At 34.1% G+C, this 18,839-nt stretch overlaps 1 protein-coding gene across 1 annotated transcript; it reads right to left on the bottom strand.

Moving 5' to 3' along the window:
* Positions 1 to 5,477: 5,477 nt before the first annotated feature.
* On the bottom strand, positions 5,478 to 6,557 carry LOC148872729 (VQ motif-containing protein). The gene has a single exon (XM_088972590.1). It carries the CDS (start codon positions 6,497 to 6,499, stop codon positions 6,002 to 6,004), a length of 498 nt encoding a protein of 165 aa, XP_088828716.1. The 5' UTR covers positions 6,500 to 6,557; the 3' UTR covers positions 5,478 to 6,001.
* Positions 6,558 to 18,839: the final 12,282 nt, after the last annotated feature.

Below are 18,839 nucleotides of genomic sequence, written 5' to 3'. Positions count from 1 at the left end.
TAATCCTCGTGAGAAGAAAATGAAAGAAAATAATCTCAAGTCCACCGTCCAAACTGAACCCTGCCATCATATATTCTATTTTATGCAATACTTTGCTTTCAAGTCTGGGGCAATTCTATCTTACTAGGTGGTATAGAAATGCAAAGTCTGAGAGGCTAAAGTTTGGGATGCTTAAAAATAAATATTTATTTGAATAAGCACTTGTTTTGGGTTAGGGCTACACCAATAAGAACTTATTTGTATTTGAAAAATAAGCGTGAAATAAATGCTTATTATTCTGAGAATAATACTTATTTGAGAAGCCCAAATTTTAGTTTATTTTTATGTGATTATTCAACAGGTGATTATTTCCTTTCTGGCCTATCTTGGCTCACAATGTTATTTTGAAAATACCTATTCTATTCCTGTTTAAAATAAGTGCTTTTTCATCAAATGCTCATAATAACTTATTAGAATAAATACTTATTTTTGAACATTTATTTTTCAAATAAGCACTCCCAAACTTGGCCTGAGCACATTGACCTTTAATGTATTGCTCAGTTTTTTCATAAGAATGAGATATATCTGTCAAATTTGAATGGTACCAGCAGGTGTGAAATGGTGGACAGATGGTTATTGACTAAAAATATTTGGACTCACTGTATCTATACTTTTAGTTGCTCAATACTGATTTTTTCAGCATCAAGACTATCCATACTTTTAATCATTTCTCCTTTATTTTTTCATCAAACCAAACATGAGCTAATGATAGAAGTATAGAATAGAACTTGGGTGGTGTAAAACAGCATTATTTGATGGTGTGCCTCATCCTAAGTTGTGGTGTCATGGCTTGAGCACTTGGGGCCTGGTTCCTATAACACAGATTAGTCTGGGGTCTAGAACTGGCCACTGAAACCAAAATTACCGGAATCCTCGATAGTTGAACTACTGGTTGGAATTAAATAATTCAAACTATTGAGGTCAACTGAAGCCAATGATTGGGCCTGAGAATAACACGTTGATCAAAGTCAAACTGATCTGGATCCAGATGGGTATCCGGCCTGAGCTTTACAACCTTGAATTCAATTTCAAAATCTGAATCAATTAATCGGTTGGTCACTCTCAGCTATGAGCCTATGGGTAAAGGACTAGACTCCATTCAATGGCTTTAAGGCCAAGTTTGAGAGTGCTTATTGAATAAATACTTAAAAAGTAAGTCCAAATTTTAGTTTTATTACTCAAATGCCAATAAGTAATTATTGATGTGGTCCTGATTTAAAATAAATACTTATTTATTGATGTGGTCCTGATTTAAAATAAATACTTATTCGAATAATCACTTATTTTTAAGCATTCCTTGGCCTCAATCTCAGACCCATTCCCATCATAACATCGCTCTCAAAAGTTGTTTAGAAAGCAGACACCATTGCATCCAACGTATAACCCTTTTAAGTTTTCTGTGAATTAATGGCTGTGGGGCTCCCTTCAACTTGGTAGGTCGGTCAGTCAGATCCGCACGCAGTTTTGATTAAGATAAAACTTGTAAATTGTGAATGCAGTTGACCTCATTTGTTTCTGTACCAAAGTCAATTTATTAAATATCAATCTTTCTTTACTTTTCCCCTTGTTTCTTGGGAAAAGATATGGGCACACCCATTTAATAAAGGGTCACACCCATAATTATTGCCCAACATGTACATGTTTAAAAGACAAAACACAGTTCACAGTTGTATATCCAGATAGGATTAAAGCTATTCCTGTGATTACTAGAGAAAATCAACTGAAGATGAGGATGAATGGGTTTGGGGTGCTGAAAACAAAGGAATATGCTATAATCAAATCAGCCTACAATATCTAATAAGAGGAAAATGGGGTGACAACCAACGTTTTTAGATCTCATGGCAAATTATATTGGAATGATTGGTGTCAACCTTGAATCAAAATGTTCTTATTGGCTTCTAGCTCAGAATAATTAAATTTCCCACCAGGGATAACTTAATTAAAAAAGGAATGCAGGTTCCTCAATCATTGTGAACTTCGTGGGACTAACGTTGAAAATGCAACACATTTGTTCACGGTGTCTCAAGCTTGGTCGGTCTAGATCTGCCTTAAATTTGACAGCAAGAGATCCAATGGCTCAATTTGGGAAGAGCACAAACACAATTACTGGGTTCCTAAGCATTGTATTTACACATATTTATACTCTTCCCAAACTGAGCCAAATTTGGAAGGAGTATAAATATAAATAACTATATTGCAAAACCCTGTATTTGGATTGTGTTGTGGCTTAGGATGGGTTGAGGGTAATAACATCAATTCGTTTGTTTACCTTGAGAGGGTTGTCCTCTCTTTATACTTGAGATTGCTTGGAGGTAGGTGGGTGCGGATGGTCAGGATGTGATCCTACCTTGAGGAGCATGGCCATTGGCCCTGCATCACGTGCCGTCCCCAGCTCTATGCGTGCCCGCATTGGGTCCTCCTTACGTGCCACTATCTGCCATACACGTGCTTGCTATTGGTCTGGGCCATGTGCGCCAACATCATATTGCTTTATATCTATTGTACTCTTTCCAAACTGAGTCAAAAGGAACAAACATTGTTCTCTAAGCTGGAGAACTGTTCAGAGAGATCAGTATGGACAATGGAAAGGAGGGGGGTTCACCATCAGAATCGGAAGAGCTTGCATAAAAGGATACCAGAAGATCATTGTCGAGACAGACTCCCTCCCCAAAACATCTTCAGGCGGATTCTGAAGATGTTATTCATATACAGAACTGTTTTAGGGAAGCCAACTCTTGTGCCGACCTTCTAGTATTCAGGCATTGTACCAGGGGGAAGAAGTTGTAGTTGTAATGGCCGATAGTCTTGGTTGCTGTTATAGTAGGTGTTGTAGTTTATAGCTCTAATTTGTTTCTATTTGAAAAAGAAGGGTAGTGCCAAAATTAAGGGAATGTTCTTGTACTGTAGATATTCTATGAATTGCTTGGTTTTGATACACATGATACTTATCAGTTTGTTTTTTTTTTTTTTTTTTTTTTTTTTTTTTTTTTTTTTTTTTTTGGGTTCAGAGTATCGATATGTATATATCGAATCAGGTCGCTAAAATGCTAAATACAAGTATGTAATGGGTTTTATTAGGATCTCTCTTAACACATAATCTGTGGTAGATGTTGAGCATGTTGATACTTTGAACCATGACATACTTTGAAACACAAAATATTGCAATTTCTCTTCTACCTCAAAATCTCATAGATCAATCCACGCCATTGTAAATTGAATTATATATTAAAATTTGGGAGTGTGGTGTAGTTCAAACAATGTGATCTCAACCACACGACAGTGAAGCCCAATAAATTCAAAGAAATCATACCTTACAGAGACTACACTGCACTGACAACATTCCCTAAATCAGTTCTTAATTTTTCTACTTTTTTGCTTTTTTTTTGTGTTTGTTTTTATCTAAAAAGGAGTTATATTAAGAACTAATTAACACGAGAACTTTTTCTGTTTTTGTTTTGTTGTCTGGATGATTGAGACTATTCGTGAAGGAACACCATTTTGGAATCAACCCAAAGGGTGGGCACAAGCGCCAAATAAAGGGTCAGATAAGGCAACTGATTAATAAGGCCTTTCTATTTCTGATTTCCACAAAAAGCTAAAACTCGTCGCAATAAAGGGAAGGCGATGATTTGGACATGTGGAGCCCAGTGGAACCCCTTATAAAGCTTATACCTAGGCCGTCTTGTTAGAAGAAGTGATTTACTATTACAGACACCCGGCTGCACCTATCCCAGTTGAATACACCAATGCTCATTGCGGGCCCCATCTGGGACCCAGTTATACTGAACACTGGTGTTCAACCGTGATAGGTAGTTCAGCCGGGTGTGTATATTTTTGTCTCCAGCTAATACACTCCCATTGGGGGTTAGAAGAGCTTGGGGTAAATAAAAAATCATGTGGGTAGTAGTATGAAATGATTTAAGTACCGGTGAGGGAAAATTTGGCTCTCCAGTGACATCACATCATTTGGCACTTCCGAATCGTTGCATAACACATTAGCGCCACGTAAGCAATGACATGTCTTTGCCAAGTTGGTCGAGTTCACCTCAAAGCCATCTTGGATGCATCTCGCACACCTTGAGAGAGCTCCCAACACCACCTCAGCTAGGGTTGAGCCATACGCGCCTCGGCAGAAGTAGACCGACAATCTCGTTAGAATCGGGCTAGGGACCTTGGCATGAGGGATGACCTCCTGCTGAGGTCCCATCGACTTGACTGAGGTCCAGGTGGCAACTAGCCTCCGCTATGTGTGACTTATCATCTCCAAGTCCTCTGGGTCACATTGCCAGACCGATGGAGTTGGCTTCCGCATTGCTTGCTCCGGAAATAACTGGACAAGTTTTATTGCTTTATGTGGAAACCACCTCCGAGCTTGGTGGGCCGATAATCCATGTTCTCCCGGAGATCTCGGATGTGCTTCATGAGGCTCACGACTACCTATGCCTATATAAAGGCACCCCCTACAACTAGAGGAGGTACGCACGATTTTGCTCTTAGGCTCTAGCTCCCTCACTTTCTAGCATTCACAAGCACTCTTCGCTGACTTAAGCATCGGAGTGCCCACCTTGGGTAAAGCACCCCAGGTATTTTGACTGTTCTCTCGTAGCTCGACCAACTGATCTCATTAACCTGATGTCCGAATTATCCATTAGGGAGCTACTACACCATCAAGTATTTATAACTTAATAGTGGATATGACTTTAAATAAAAAGGATTGGTGAAATAGGATTCATGTAGTCGACCCCATATAGTTGGGATAAGGCATGGATGATGATGACCTAGGTCTAGTTCACTTTGCTAGAAATAACCACAACTTTTGATGCCACATACTAGCTGACATGGCAAATCAATTGTTCTCGTATATCTTACTATGCTCTAGAATTTGCCACCTGAGAAAAGAGGATCATGATTAAATATGTGGACCCATTCTTGGCTGCCACATCAGATATGCTGCATACAACAATATGTGTATCATCATGACTCTAAATTTCTAAGCTACACTACTGTTTTATTTAACACCGTATCTGACCCTTTTTTTATGTATAAACTAACACATACACTTACTTAAAATAGTTAGTCAGCTCATTCATTGGTACAATTTCACCCATCTCTCTCAATGTGCAATATAGCTAATACATATAATATATTATAAATTAAGATAAGTTTTGATATATATTATATGTATGTATGCGTGTATGTGGTTTTTGTGGAGAGAAGGTAGGGGACATGTATTAATTAAAACATTAAGAGAGAGAGGCTTCTCTGAAATTTGAGTCGGAGATATGTTTGCATCAAGTTGAAATGTGGGAATCGACTTGTCCTATTGAAAAAAAAAATATATATTATTGGATAATAAAACGAGACTTGCAGGAAAAGTAAGCATATATATACTGGGAAAATATCTGTGTTCTTATTTGCTTTGCTACACAATAGTCATCTTGAAGAAAAATGGGGTTTCTTCATTAATGCTTGTATTTTCAGATGTACAGTAAATGTGAGAGGGAGAGGGGTAGAGAAGGAGAAAGAGGCCCACGTAAGGGAGAAAAAGATAAGAGCTACATCTAAAACTAAAACAACACTCATCTAGAAACAAACCAAAATTCAATCACAAAACAAACAAAAGGAAAAACTAAAATACAGGAGAAAGAAACAAAAGAGGATTTTTTTTCTTTTCTGGGAGAGGAGAGGGTTCAACATGTGACCCAAATTTGATGTAACAAAATGCAGAAGAATGTGGGTTCTATTGCTAAACAAAGAAACCAAATACAAAGTATATGCTTCTGAGCTTCTCCCATTAATATTTACAAGGTGGAGAGAGAATAAGGAGAAATGAGAGAGGATTCAGTCTAAACATCTAATGGAGAAGGAAAGAAAGAAAGAGCTAGAACATTAAAATCCAAGATTATAATCCCCAACTAAACCCAATTCATTGAGATGAGAGAGAGAGAGAAACAATTTTTGTCTAAGAGAGAGGTGTTTCTCCAAACACATCCACGTTAGAGGAACTCAAAGGAAGGAAAGGAAATTCACCAACATCAAATCCCTTAAAAAAGCCATCGAAATCCAGTCCACCCAAGAAGTCAGCTGTGGGAATCTGGCATCTCCACATCTCTTCTTCCTGATCCTCCTCCTCCTTGATAGAACTCCCCCCATAACTGTAGCTCGAGTTCTGGCTCTCCTCCCGCAACTCCGTGGCCGCCTGCACCGGCTGATCTTGTTTTGCTTCCATGATCCTCGACTTGTTGTCCTTCCTGCTTTTCCGGTCGGTGGGTTTCCCAGTGAGTCTTTGCACGAGCTCCCGGAAGTTTGCAGCGTCGGTCTTTATGACCTCTGGTGCAAAGATGTGAATTATTCGAATCTTGGGCTTGAATTTTGATATTACGTGCGAGTCCCTGTGCATGGCTAGTGCCGGCGTCACAGCGTTGGGCTTACATGCTTGACGCTTCATCTTCTCTTCCATGTCTCCAATTCAAATTGCAGGCTCAGAGAGAGAGAGAGAGAGAGAGAGAGAGAGATGGGGTTGGAGGGGGAGTGTTTGGTGAGAATAAAAGGAGTCGGAAAGGTTTATATAGAAAGTGAATTAATATTAAAATAATCTCATTAGAAGACAAGAGTGAAACTTATACATGTATTATACATGCATACATGGCATGGAGAGAGAGAGAGATGTGCCCTAATTAATATATCTGCCATTTTCTACCAAAAATATATAAATATCTGATATTTGACTAATGACAATAATGCCCTTCATTTGGAAAGGGCCCCACTAACTACATTAGTTTTCACTTTTCAAAATCTTAGATGCTACCATCCATTGATCCAAATATACAAAAGTCTTCTTATATGAGACTGATGAAGGAATATTCTTGGGAGGGTAGAGGAGGAAAGAGACTTGTGATTAGGTTATAGTAGAAATCAGTTGCATCGAGATTTGAACTATTCAAGTTTCCCCTCTAGATTTGGTAATTAAATCAAAGTATCAGGGCCATAAGCGTCACTATATTTCCTACTTACTTACCTCAATCCTCGTAATTGGAAATTTAATAAACAAATATATCATAAGTTTGTAAAACGACAGCCCAGACATACATTTCCGCGTTTCCAGAGTAGAAAATATTATACAATTACAGCAAGAGGTTTAATCTCTCATGCACATATTTGATATTTTTCTAGTCGGGTCTCCTAGAGATGAATCATGGAAAGGGTGGGAGAAATCTATTTGCTTAGATGGAAATACCTCGGAACTCAAATGAGAAAGAGCTCCATTTGTTTGCCACGTCACCGTTGTGTTCACAATTAACTCATTATTTTGCTTGGCAATACAACTGAGAATGTGTTTTGTGGGAAGAAAGCAATTTCTCAATTCTGCTTTCTCAACTTGTTGCATCGATCATAGCTGTTTGGCAAATCACTCTTGGAAACAAATTCACATTTGATAAATCGGTTCCTTGAAAGTCAAGAAGAATTCAGTCACTTGGGATTTTCTTGGTTGATAATTCTGGTTCTTACATGGAAGTGATTCCCTAAAAATCAATTTTGCATGTTTTTATGGAGAAAATGATAGGTTAGCATTAATACATTAATTCCCTAAATGCTTCAAAATCAGTGATTGATCCCTAGAGGTGTAAAATTGAACCGGAGTACATTTTATACCTCGGTTCGATTTTGCAAGCGTTTGGATAGAGTGAATATTTACACTGTAAAACAGTGTAAAACTCCATTTTAAAATATTTTTACACCGATAATTGATGTAGAGAATACATTGAAATTATCGATGTAAAACTTACCTGTTTCTACCATCGAAGTAAATTTCCTCCCAATCTAATGTTTCTCTTCTCCATTTCTCCATCTGCTCCATCTCGACCTCCACCATTCTCGTGGTTTCTCTCTTGTTGGCACTACTCTCAGATTTCTCACTTGGTGGTGGCAAGGTCGGCCTTCCCGAGGGCAGCCTTGGCCACATTGATAACAGAAGCTTTATGCTTCTTTTTAGCATATAAGGTGAAGTGACGACAACCACTAAAATAAACCCCCTGGCAACCGTGATTGTCGGAAAGCATGTTAGGTAAGCACAATGAGTGAGCACAAAATAGCTGTGTGACACATGTCCTGGTTAATGTGCCTTTCATTCAAATGTTTTTTATCCGTTAGATATAAATTATCTATTATTTTATTATCTTTATCAAAATAATTAAAAATAAAAAATAAAAAAGGAAAACCTAAATATGTTGGGAGGTGAGACTCATTTACGTTTTCCTTTTTTATTAATTTTTATTTTTAATTATTTTGAGAAAGATAATAAAATAATGAATAATTTTTATCTAACGCAGCAAAAATATTTAAATTAAAGGCACATTAACTAAGATATGTATCACACAACACTCATTGTGCTTATTTAACGTACCCACTACATCCAAACCCTGTTGGGGAGAAGGGTAAAAGTGCACCATGAGCCATACCTCCTGCTTGCTGCCCTAACAACCTCTTAAACGCCCCCACCCTGGCAGTCTTCACATCCTCCCCGTCTTATCTTGTACGCCTCTGCCAGTTTCTCCTATCTTCGTTCCACTACTCTCTCTCTCTCGCTCGTTCGGTGATTTGTAGTAGAGCGAATTGCGAAGAGAAGCATCAAAGAAAAGAGCCAGAGTCTATAGGCTACAGATTAGCAGACACATCAAATGGTGAGCAATGATGCATCTACTACAAGGTACAGGTTGTAACAGGCTAAAGCTACAAACTACACAGGTTAACCTATTCGAACCATATTTGGACAAACTCATTCGCCAGTACCTCGAGAAGCTCAAGGCTGTAGTCCAAATTCAAATAACTTGGGAACCGTTGGATCAGGATTGTTGCATCATATAAGATTGTTGTGAAGTGCATATTGGTGTGTGGTTGGAAATTTACATGATGCTATTTCAAATTCTGACAAAAAAATTCATCAAAATTTACACCTTGACAACAAAATATGATTGGTGTAAATATTCAAAAAACAACAAGTTCCAATTTCCCTCCAGAACTAAACCGGTTCATATTTTCTTTTGGTATAAAATTGAATTTACACTTAAAACAAACATAACTTAGAAAATTTTAAGAAATCAAAATCTACTAATACTGGAAGATACTGGAAGGGAAGGAGCCATAATAAATACTTGGTGATTTATCTTACTTCACCTGATAATAGCTAGAATTCATTTAAATTAAGAGCCACCTGCTGCAACCTTTCTATTTGTCTGCTTCATTTATCTTTTTCTCCACTCTTTAGTGTCGGTTGCAGTAGAATTTCCACTGGAGCATTCCATCATACTCTCCAAAAAAATGGGCAAAACCCTAATTAATTAACACATAGTTAATTCAGTAATCAAAGGCTTCTCTTTTGGGCTAATTTTCCATGAAAAATGCTTCCAAATAAAAGCACTTTCATGTCTGAAAGTACTTCTCTTAACCCACTTAAAAGTAAACACTCTCTTTGTTTTTGTATGGTGCGTAGAGATACCCTAATTAATTTAAACATTATTAATTCAGTAATCAAAGGCTTTTCTTTTATGCTAAGGTGGCGTTTGGCAGATGTTTTCAATGCATTTTTGGTCTGTGGAGAGTTCAAAAGACCCAAGAAAAGATTTTGTTTTTTTTCATTTGGTATTGCATAACTGAAAAACCGAAAGATAAGTGCAAAGAAAGACCAAAAAAATCCAAAAATCAATATGCTTCAGATGAAGTTTTTGGTATTCTGGAAATAGTTTCTTTAGCTATTTTTAACAGTCAGTTTGACCACAATGTGAACCAAACAATCTTCATCTTTAAAGACAATACCCCCAAAACTCGATGTATCTTTTTGTCCAATGGGCTGTTGAAAGATTTATTAAAAAAGATTTGTCAAATAGCCCCTAATTTTCCATGAAAGTTGATTCCAAATAAAATCACTTCCACTTCTAAAAGTACTTTCCCTTTCCCACTTAAAAAAAAAAAAAAAGTAAAACGAATTCTCTTCAGTTTTATCCCTAAATATTCTTTTCAGGGTTAAGCTGGCTAAGATGTTGTACGGTGCGTAGAGATACGTGTACATCCGTGCGGCGTAACCGTCTGATGTACACGTGGTGGGGACGTGCATATCAGATCGCGTTGCAGGAGAGATGTAAAAGTGGAGATTTGGATTACATAAGCGAACCGAAATCAGGTAAAGGGAAGCGCACGAGACTTGTGCCCGCCAGCGGCCACCTCTGACTGACAGAGAGATTCCACCCGACACGCGATGAGAGACGTGGCGAGCCGACCACCATTCGTTCACTTTCGAGGGAACCCACTATTTCTCCAGTTTCTTTATTTTCTCTCTCCCCGTTGACGCGTTTGCCATTTGCTGAGGAAGTGAAGAGAGAAAATCAGAGGTTGGTTGTTGGGCCTGGGCCGCACGAGACCCACACTGCTGCAAATCTCACGTCGTCTTAATCTTCACCGTACGGCCTACCCACTCAACCACCCACATGCTCATTGATTAAATTTAGACCTGGCAATTGGGTTGGGTGGATCGGGTTCGGTTGCGTCAAGGTACTTTCGGTTGATTTCGGGTTGGGTTATAATCCTAACTCTAAATATTCGGGTTAGGATTGACCTATGGGTCAATTCAGGTCATTCCAAAAAATAATTGAAATTTAAAAAAAAATAAAGAAAAATTATAAGAAAAATGTTAAAATTAAAAGAATTAACCTTAAAATTTCAAATATAAAATAAAAAGCTTGAACATTTAACAATTTAATGAGTAAACAATAAAAAGTAAAGAATAAATAGAAAAATTAAAGAGTGAAAACTTCTAAAATGCATAAATAATCCCAATTAGACTTGACAATCGGATCAGTGGGTTGACCCAAGACCCAACCCAACCCAATCCAATTTTTTCGGGTTGGGTTGGGTCGGGTCATTTTCACATTCGGGTAGCTAAATATGAGACTCTAACCTTGTTTTTTGGTTGGGTTGGGTCAACTTTTTGCTAGGTCTAATTAAATTAAATCAAGCTTTTTAATTCTTACTAGCGAGAATCCGTGCGATGCACAGGATTTGTTAAGCGAAAACTAAATGACAGAAATGATCATTTACTAAAACACCCCTTATATTTTAATGGATTTACTAAAATTTACCCTATAGTTTGTATTTTACTAAAACACCACTTATACTTTACTATAGATTTAATCAATCTTCCATTAGATGACAGTGGAAAATGATAGTGCTGACCCTAATGTTTATTTACATAAATTTTATCAAAGGAAAATAAAAATAAAAATACCATTTTTGCCCCTAATAAGACATGGGCAACCACTCTATTGACTATATTTGGTCAATTTTGTTTTCTATACAAAAATGATATGGGTATTTTTGGAATAAAAAATCATGGCCCTAATGGAAAAACAAACACTCCTTAATGAAAAGTTGATTAAGTAAATAAGTTGTAAAATATATGACATATTTTATTAAAATAAAAACTATAAGGTAGGTTTAAGTAAATATGTAAAACTCTAAGGCGTATTCCACTAAATGACCCTAATAGAAACACATAAGAGTATACAACTATTTTATATTTTCAATTTTTAAAATAATTAATAGTTATTCATATTTTATATACTACTTTTAATAAAAAATTTATGATAGAAAAATAACAATAATTAGTTTTGGTTAGGTTTATTCATTAAAATGATGAAACCGACCAACCCGATCAACTTGACTTGACCATATTGAATTAGTTTCGCTTTGGCCATTTGTAAATCAACCAAAATCGGATGACTTGACCATAGATATATTAATATTTTATATTTTAAATATAGTTTTAATATGAAAAGTCGAAAATTTCTCATATTTCTTAGTCTAAAATATTTTATATCATAAATTTCATTTTTAAATTTATTTTTTAACAACTGCACTATAATTTTTAAAATTAAAATTTAATTTTCAAGTTTAAATCTTTTGAACCAACTAACCAAACCAAAAAGTCGACCCAAACTAATACAACTTGAGTGGGTCGGTTTTCACAAATGGTTAGTCAGTTTCAACTGACCAAGTCAATTCGATTGGCAAAACAACCTACAACCGAACCAAACCAACTCATGAACACTCCTAATTTCAGATAAATTAATAGTCTCATCTTTGATAAATAACAATATTTTAATCTCCAATAATTGTTGAAAATTTATAATGAAGACACACAATTATTGAAAAAATATATTGATAATAAAAAAATACAATAAGTACTAAAAATATATTAAATTAGTCGATAAATAGTATTAATCTTAAATAATATTATAATCTCTAATAAATATTAATCAATAAGTTATATAAAAAATACAATAAATACAATAAGTACAATAAACAAAATTTAAAAATTTCAATAATAGTAGTCTAATCTCCAATAATTATTGAAAGTTTTTTGATAAACAACAAAACAAAAATAAATTTATACTTAATTATATTGAAAATACATTTATCACAAAAAACAATAAATAATTACTGAAATACTAAATATTATTATTACAATATATAATTATATAATAAATATATATTAAGAGTTTAAAATTATTACTAGTAAATATAAATTTGTATGAAAGTTACTTTCTCTAATTATTAATTGATATAAGTGAAATTAGTTACTTTAAATATTATGTAAAAAATATTATTAAAGTTATTTAATTATTAATTTTGTAAAATATTAAATTATTATTAATTTCAATATTATGTTATAATTATTTTTCTACTTTTCATATATATTTTTTAATTTATTACATAACTTCTTTATTTTAACTAATTTAAAATCTAGTTATGTTAAATATTTTATTATTTAAAATATTTAATTACTTAACAACTTAAATAATATGTAAAATATTAATTAATTAATGAAATTAATAATCCATAAAATTATAATTTATACTATTATTACATAATTTTATTATTAATTTTGTAAGATATTGAATTATTATTAATTTCAATATTATGCTATAATTACTTTTCTACTTTTAAGAAAATTTTTAAATTTATTACATAATTTCGTTATTTTGACTATTTAAAATATAGTTATGTTAAATATTTAAATATAATGTAAAATATTTAATTTTTTTGTTATTTACTGAATTTAATGATCCATTAAATTATAATCTATACTATTAGTACATAATTTCACTGTTAATTTTGTAAGATATTAAATTATTATTAATTTCAATATTACGTTATAATTATTTTTCTACTTTTATGATTTTGTTTTTAAATTTATTACATATTTTCGTTATTTTAACTATTTAAAATCTAGTTGTGTTAAATATTTATTTAAATATTAAAATAATATGTAAAGGTTTTAAATTTTGTTGTTATTTGAATTTTATTTATTTAATACTATTACATATTACTAAATATTTTTTTATATAGTTAATTATATGTTTATAATATTTGTTATTTATTTTATTTATTTATTGAAATATTTAAATAAGATTTTATTTTTAATGTTAAGTTTTTATTATTTGAAGAAAATTTAAATTGATAATCCCTAAAAACAAAATTTAAATTGTTACTACATACTTTCATGATATATTATGTAAAAATATAAAATTATTTTTTTGTGTTTTTAATAAATATTTTAAAGTTATTGTATAATTTTGTTAGAATATTTAAATAATTCTTAAATTTTTTAATCCAAACTTTCTTTGGATAGATATAGATAAAAAGTTGGGGAGAGGATATACAAGAATTAGAGATAATTTAGGAGAGAAACTCTCTACTAAATTAGGGATAATTTTTGAGATAAACAGGATTTAGAGATAATTTAGAAGATAAATAGGAATTGAAGATAATTTTGGAGAAAGTGAGGGATAGTGGGGGAGGTAGTTTAGGAGAAATTTTAGGAGATGAGATTATTTAGGTTATTGGGAAAGTGCATCTCATTGGTTGTTTAAAAAATAACATGAAATAAAAAAATAAAAAATTCAAATAAAAGAGAAAATTTCTTGATGGCTTTGTTTTAATATATATATATATATACGTTTTGTGTTTTTTTTTAATTTTATATAACTGTCTTTTGGGTTTAATTACTCTGTACACCTCCAACGATGGCCCACTTAAGGAACCATGGTGGGCATGGGCATGGCAACATGTCGGGTCGGGTTCGGGTTCGAGTTCACATGGGTTGTGACCCTTTTGAACCCTCAATGCACCACGGTTTTGGAAACCTGTGGCATTGGCTTGCAGTCAGAATCTAAATTAAAATTTGTCAGAATTAGAATCAGAATGGTCTATTCCCATAATTTGGTTGGTTCAGACAGAAATCAGAATATGAATTAAAATCAGCTGGAATGAAATTTCATTCCCAATGGAGGGCAGGGAATGGCCATTCCCTCAAATGGGGGATGCCATTTCACTAGGAATGAGAATGAGATTCCAACTGTGTCCAACTAAACAGTTGGAATTGAAATTGCCCATTCCAATTCTAATTTCAAACTACTATTCCTGCAGATCAAATGGGCCCTAAATACTTGTTTCCACCTAGTTTTCATTTCTATTGTGTTTGGATGTGAAGAAAAAATGGAGAAAAAAATAAAGAATTTTCTTTTAGGAGAGAATAGGGTAGGTTTTGCTTCATTTTGGCCTCTCAATGCTTTCTCAAAATTTCTCTTTCAAAAGGAAGATGGAAAAGAAAACTTATCTTCCCATTTAATCTCAACTTTCCTTTCTATTATGATATTTTCCTTTGCCAACCAACTAAAGAAAAGTCATTTTCTTTTATTAGATTTGCTTTGCAACCAAATATATACAAACAAGCAAACGGGTAGGCCAGTTCTGGGCCCACAAAAATTTGGATCTTAGTATAATCAGGTTGAACTTAGATTCATAGGTTTAACTCTTAAGACCAATTGCGGGGGTCCCACCCCAAAAAGTTATTAGTGAAAAACATGATAAACCTTAAAGTAATTTATTATTGAATTTATAGGAGCTAAGAAAACAAATCTACCTTTTTCTTGGTCTGGTTTTATATTAAAATCCATCAAATTATTGGAATTAAACAGGTATGTGGAAATTGAGGATATCTCATTGAACTGAATTATACTTGAAGGTTTATCATGTGGTACTGGTGCATCCGGGTCTAGATATATGGACACCCAAACCCGATTTTCTTGATACTTGACACCTCTATAGTAAAGTACAAACACATATAAATGTTCTGAGCTAACGATCAAGTTGAAATGAAAATTTATAAATATCCGAGTGCCCAACTTATCTGGCTTTTATGTCTACCTTTAGGGGTCTTAGTGGGGTTCAGTTGAATGAAGAAATGACAAAAAGATAGAAGAAACAAAGGATGCTTTATGGTTTAATGGGCCCCGTGCCGGTGGAAGGTATCGAGACATAATTTGTCAGGGCTGATGTATATTGAGATGTACATATGGGGCGCGCTCCACACCCTGTGGGGCGCTGATGCATGTGGGATGAGACTAAAACGGTTTCACCCCCACAATGGTGTTCTGTTTGTTGTGGATGGTCCCCATCCACTAGTGGACAAAGAAGATCTTGCGATATTGTGATTTTATACATCGCATTACATCTAGAGGTTATGTTTCTTCTCCTCCCTTTGTGGTTAAGAAAGGAATGATACATTGCTGACTAATGGAACCTATAATTTGATGATATATCTTTTAATTTTTTAACATAAGTTCTATTATTTTTATTGAAGTTTTAAATAATTCAGTAATTGTTTATTGATTTATTTAAAATTTTAATATAAAATATTTATGTTATTTCTTAATTATTTTCTCACTTATTTTTTTTGTTAAAATATTTTTTATTCGTTAATATGAATTTATCAATACTATTTTCTAAATTAATTTGGATTATTGGTCAAAATTACTTATTTATAATTGATTGTTTAGCTATTTCACAAATTATATATGAGATGTATATAATAAAAAAGTGTGGTGTGAACTAACCCACACCACATCTCACTTACTAAACACAATTGTGGGTGTGGACTGATTTAATCCACACAGTCTATCCACAGTTTAGAACAGTTGTGGACTATGGCACCCACCAATTTCTCATCCACATTACAGAACACCCTTGTCTCCCCAATCCGGATCTCCTGCCTACAAAACAGTCTCAACACCCTTTCATTATCATTTGACACCATACATCTCATACATGATGATGAATTCACACAAGTGTCTCACACAATGTGCCTCACAAATGCCCAAGTGCACATCTCGTCGTGCATTGGGAACATCTTCCATACTTGTCATTGGCAAATGTTCACAGTACACGATTGGGATGTGTTGTGGGGCGAATTACATGATGATGGGTTCTAGCTTTATGATGAGTCTCAATCTCATGATGACATGTGCAGTGTTAGATCATGTTGGTAGGGTGTTGAAAGTGTTTCATTGATAAGGCTCAGTTTCAGAAGAGTATAAATTTGCACTATACATGTATGAATTTGTACTCCTTCCAAATTGAGCCTAAGAGATCCTAATTCAACAACCCATTTCAAGGTGACAATTCTTCACTCCATATATCAACCAGCTTAGAACCTACTAAGTTGTTTGGTAATAGGTGAAGTGGCCGAATTGAATAACTTATTACTTTGCCTTTTAGGCTCAGTTTGGAAGGAGTACAAATATAAATATGTAGAGTGCAAAACTTTGTATTTTGCGTGTATTTGTATTGTACATATTTGCATTTGTACTCCTTCAAAGAGTATAAATGCAATAATGTACAATGTAAATACATACAAAATAATACAAAATACAAGATTTTACACTCTACACATTTGCATTTGTACTCCTTCCAAATTGAGCCTTAGTGAATGAATAGAAGAGCCATGGGCTGGTTTTGAAGGATAACCATGTTTTATAGGGGATTGATTACAGATTTCCTAATAAAAAGGAAATTGAATCTGTTCCATGAGTACCGTGGTAGCCCATGTTTTATTTTGTAAATGAAAAACCACAGAATTCCAAAGTGGGTATGGAAGAAAGAAAGTGTAGGCTGATTTGGACAACTGCATTTTAGAATATAACTAGAAGGGACCCATGCAATGCATGAATTGGTGTTAAAAATATGCCCATGTTACATTCAATTTCTTCAAGTGAATTGGCTATGGATGAGCTTAAAGATCCATGTAATTAATTTTTTTTTTAATTTAAAAAACCCATAATTCTAAAAGGGTTGGGAAGTAATGGAGGAGTCTGATGTGGATAACTGCATTTTAGAATATAGTATAGACTAGAAGAGACCCTGTACATGGAATAGTGTTAAAAGATGCCCATGTTAAACAGGAGTGATTACATTCAGTCTCCTAATAAAAAGGAAATTGAATCACAAATAGCCCCTGTTTGTTTGTTTTTTTTTTTTTCTAAATAAAAAACTACAAAATTCTGAAGGGGTTGGGAAGCAAAAGCGAGCAAAATGATGTGAATAACTGCATTTTTTATATTAAACGCAAGGAACTATACAAGACGGGAGGTAGTACGTCCCCACAAAACACTATAACAAATAAATGCAAAAGGGCAAGGCAACTTACAAAGATTCAGAGCAACACAACTATAACTCGACAAGTGGGCTTCATGAGCATGGTGAGCCAGTCAATTTGCAGTCTGATTTACTTCTTGAAAAACATGCTTATAGATGATCCCCTTCCCACACTTCTCCTTGAGCTCCCTGCAGCTTTGAATAACTGCATTTTAGAATATAGTCACAGGCTTAGAAGAGATGCGTGCAATGCACAGGCTGGTGTTAAAAAGATACTCATGTTACATTCAATTTTTGGACTGAATTGGTTGCGGGTGAACTTAAATAGCTAGCTCATATTCAATTTTATATTTTTAAGAATTCAAGAAAAAAAATACAAAATTGTAAAAGGGTTTAAAAGAGTCTGACGTGGATAACTACATTTTAGAATAGTATAAATAATAGATTATCACTTGAGCTGTAGTTGAAGTTGGATTGATCAGTATACCTTTAAGTATTTTTATTGTTTGATTATTATATCTATTAAAACTTAAAAGACGAAGCAATAAGTCATTCAGTTTAATCGCTTCAGCCATTGTAGACTTTTTACAGGGCTGAATCGAATAAGAACTGCCCTTGGAGGCCATTTTTTTACGAGGTCCATCTCTGAAAGAGAGGATCCGACCCATTAATATTGCTCTACTAGACTTGTATGGGTTTTCAATTTTTAATCCCTAGCTCTGGACTCTGGTTGACAAACTCATCTGGGCCCATTTCAGCTGGGCCCAACAGATCATGCTGGGCAACTCAAAACCTGAAAAGGGAAAGAAGGAGAAAGGGGTAACCCTAATGAGGCTGAAGTAACGAAGAAATGAGATGAGACCATGATGATACATTATTAATTTCAGGCCTATTAAGACCCAACAGCTTATACTCACGGTATTCTACCAAGAAAAAGCTTGTATCTGGGGGTTGGATCTGCTCACAACAAAATATTTTTCAAACAAATTATAATATTATTTGTATTTATACATCTTATTATGAGAGTGAGACCTATGATGATAAGATATGCAGAAGCAAATCATGTTAGAACTTGTTAGAAAAGTATTTTGTTGTGATCAGATCCCATATGCAAAAAACAAACTAACATATTTATTTCTGACACCTGTCATCTTTGCTAGCTGATAAATGTCATTTTCATGAATTCATAGAAATAAATGTGAGAATTAATTACCTCCAAAGAAAAACTGAAAAGAAAAAAGAAATAAAGTGAACGTCATATTGGCGTGTAGGTATGACATAAGAAATTTTCGGTGTCATGTCATTCACCATTT

The sequence above is a fragment of the Nelumbo lutea genome, chromosome 2, assembly GCF_056320005.1.
Source record: "Nelumbo lutea isolate HS-2025 chromosome 2, American lotus-T2T, whole genome shotgun sequence".
Classification (NCBI taxonomy): Eukaryota; Viridiplantae; Streptophyta; class Magnoliopsida; order Proteales; family Nelumbonaceae; genus Nelumbo; species Nelumbo lutea.
The sequence above is the reverse complement of the archived record's forward strand: the minus strand, read 5'-3'. Positions and strand labels throughout refer to the sequence as shown.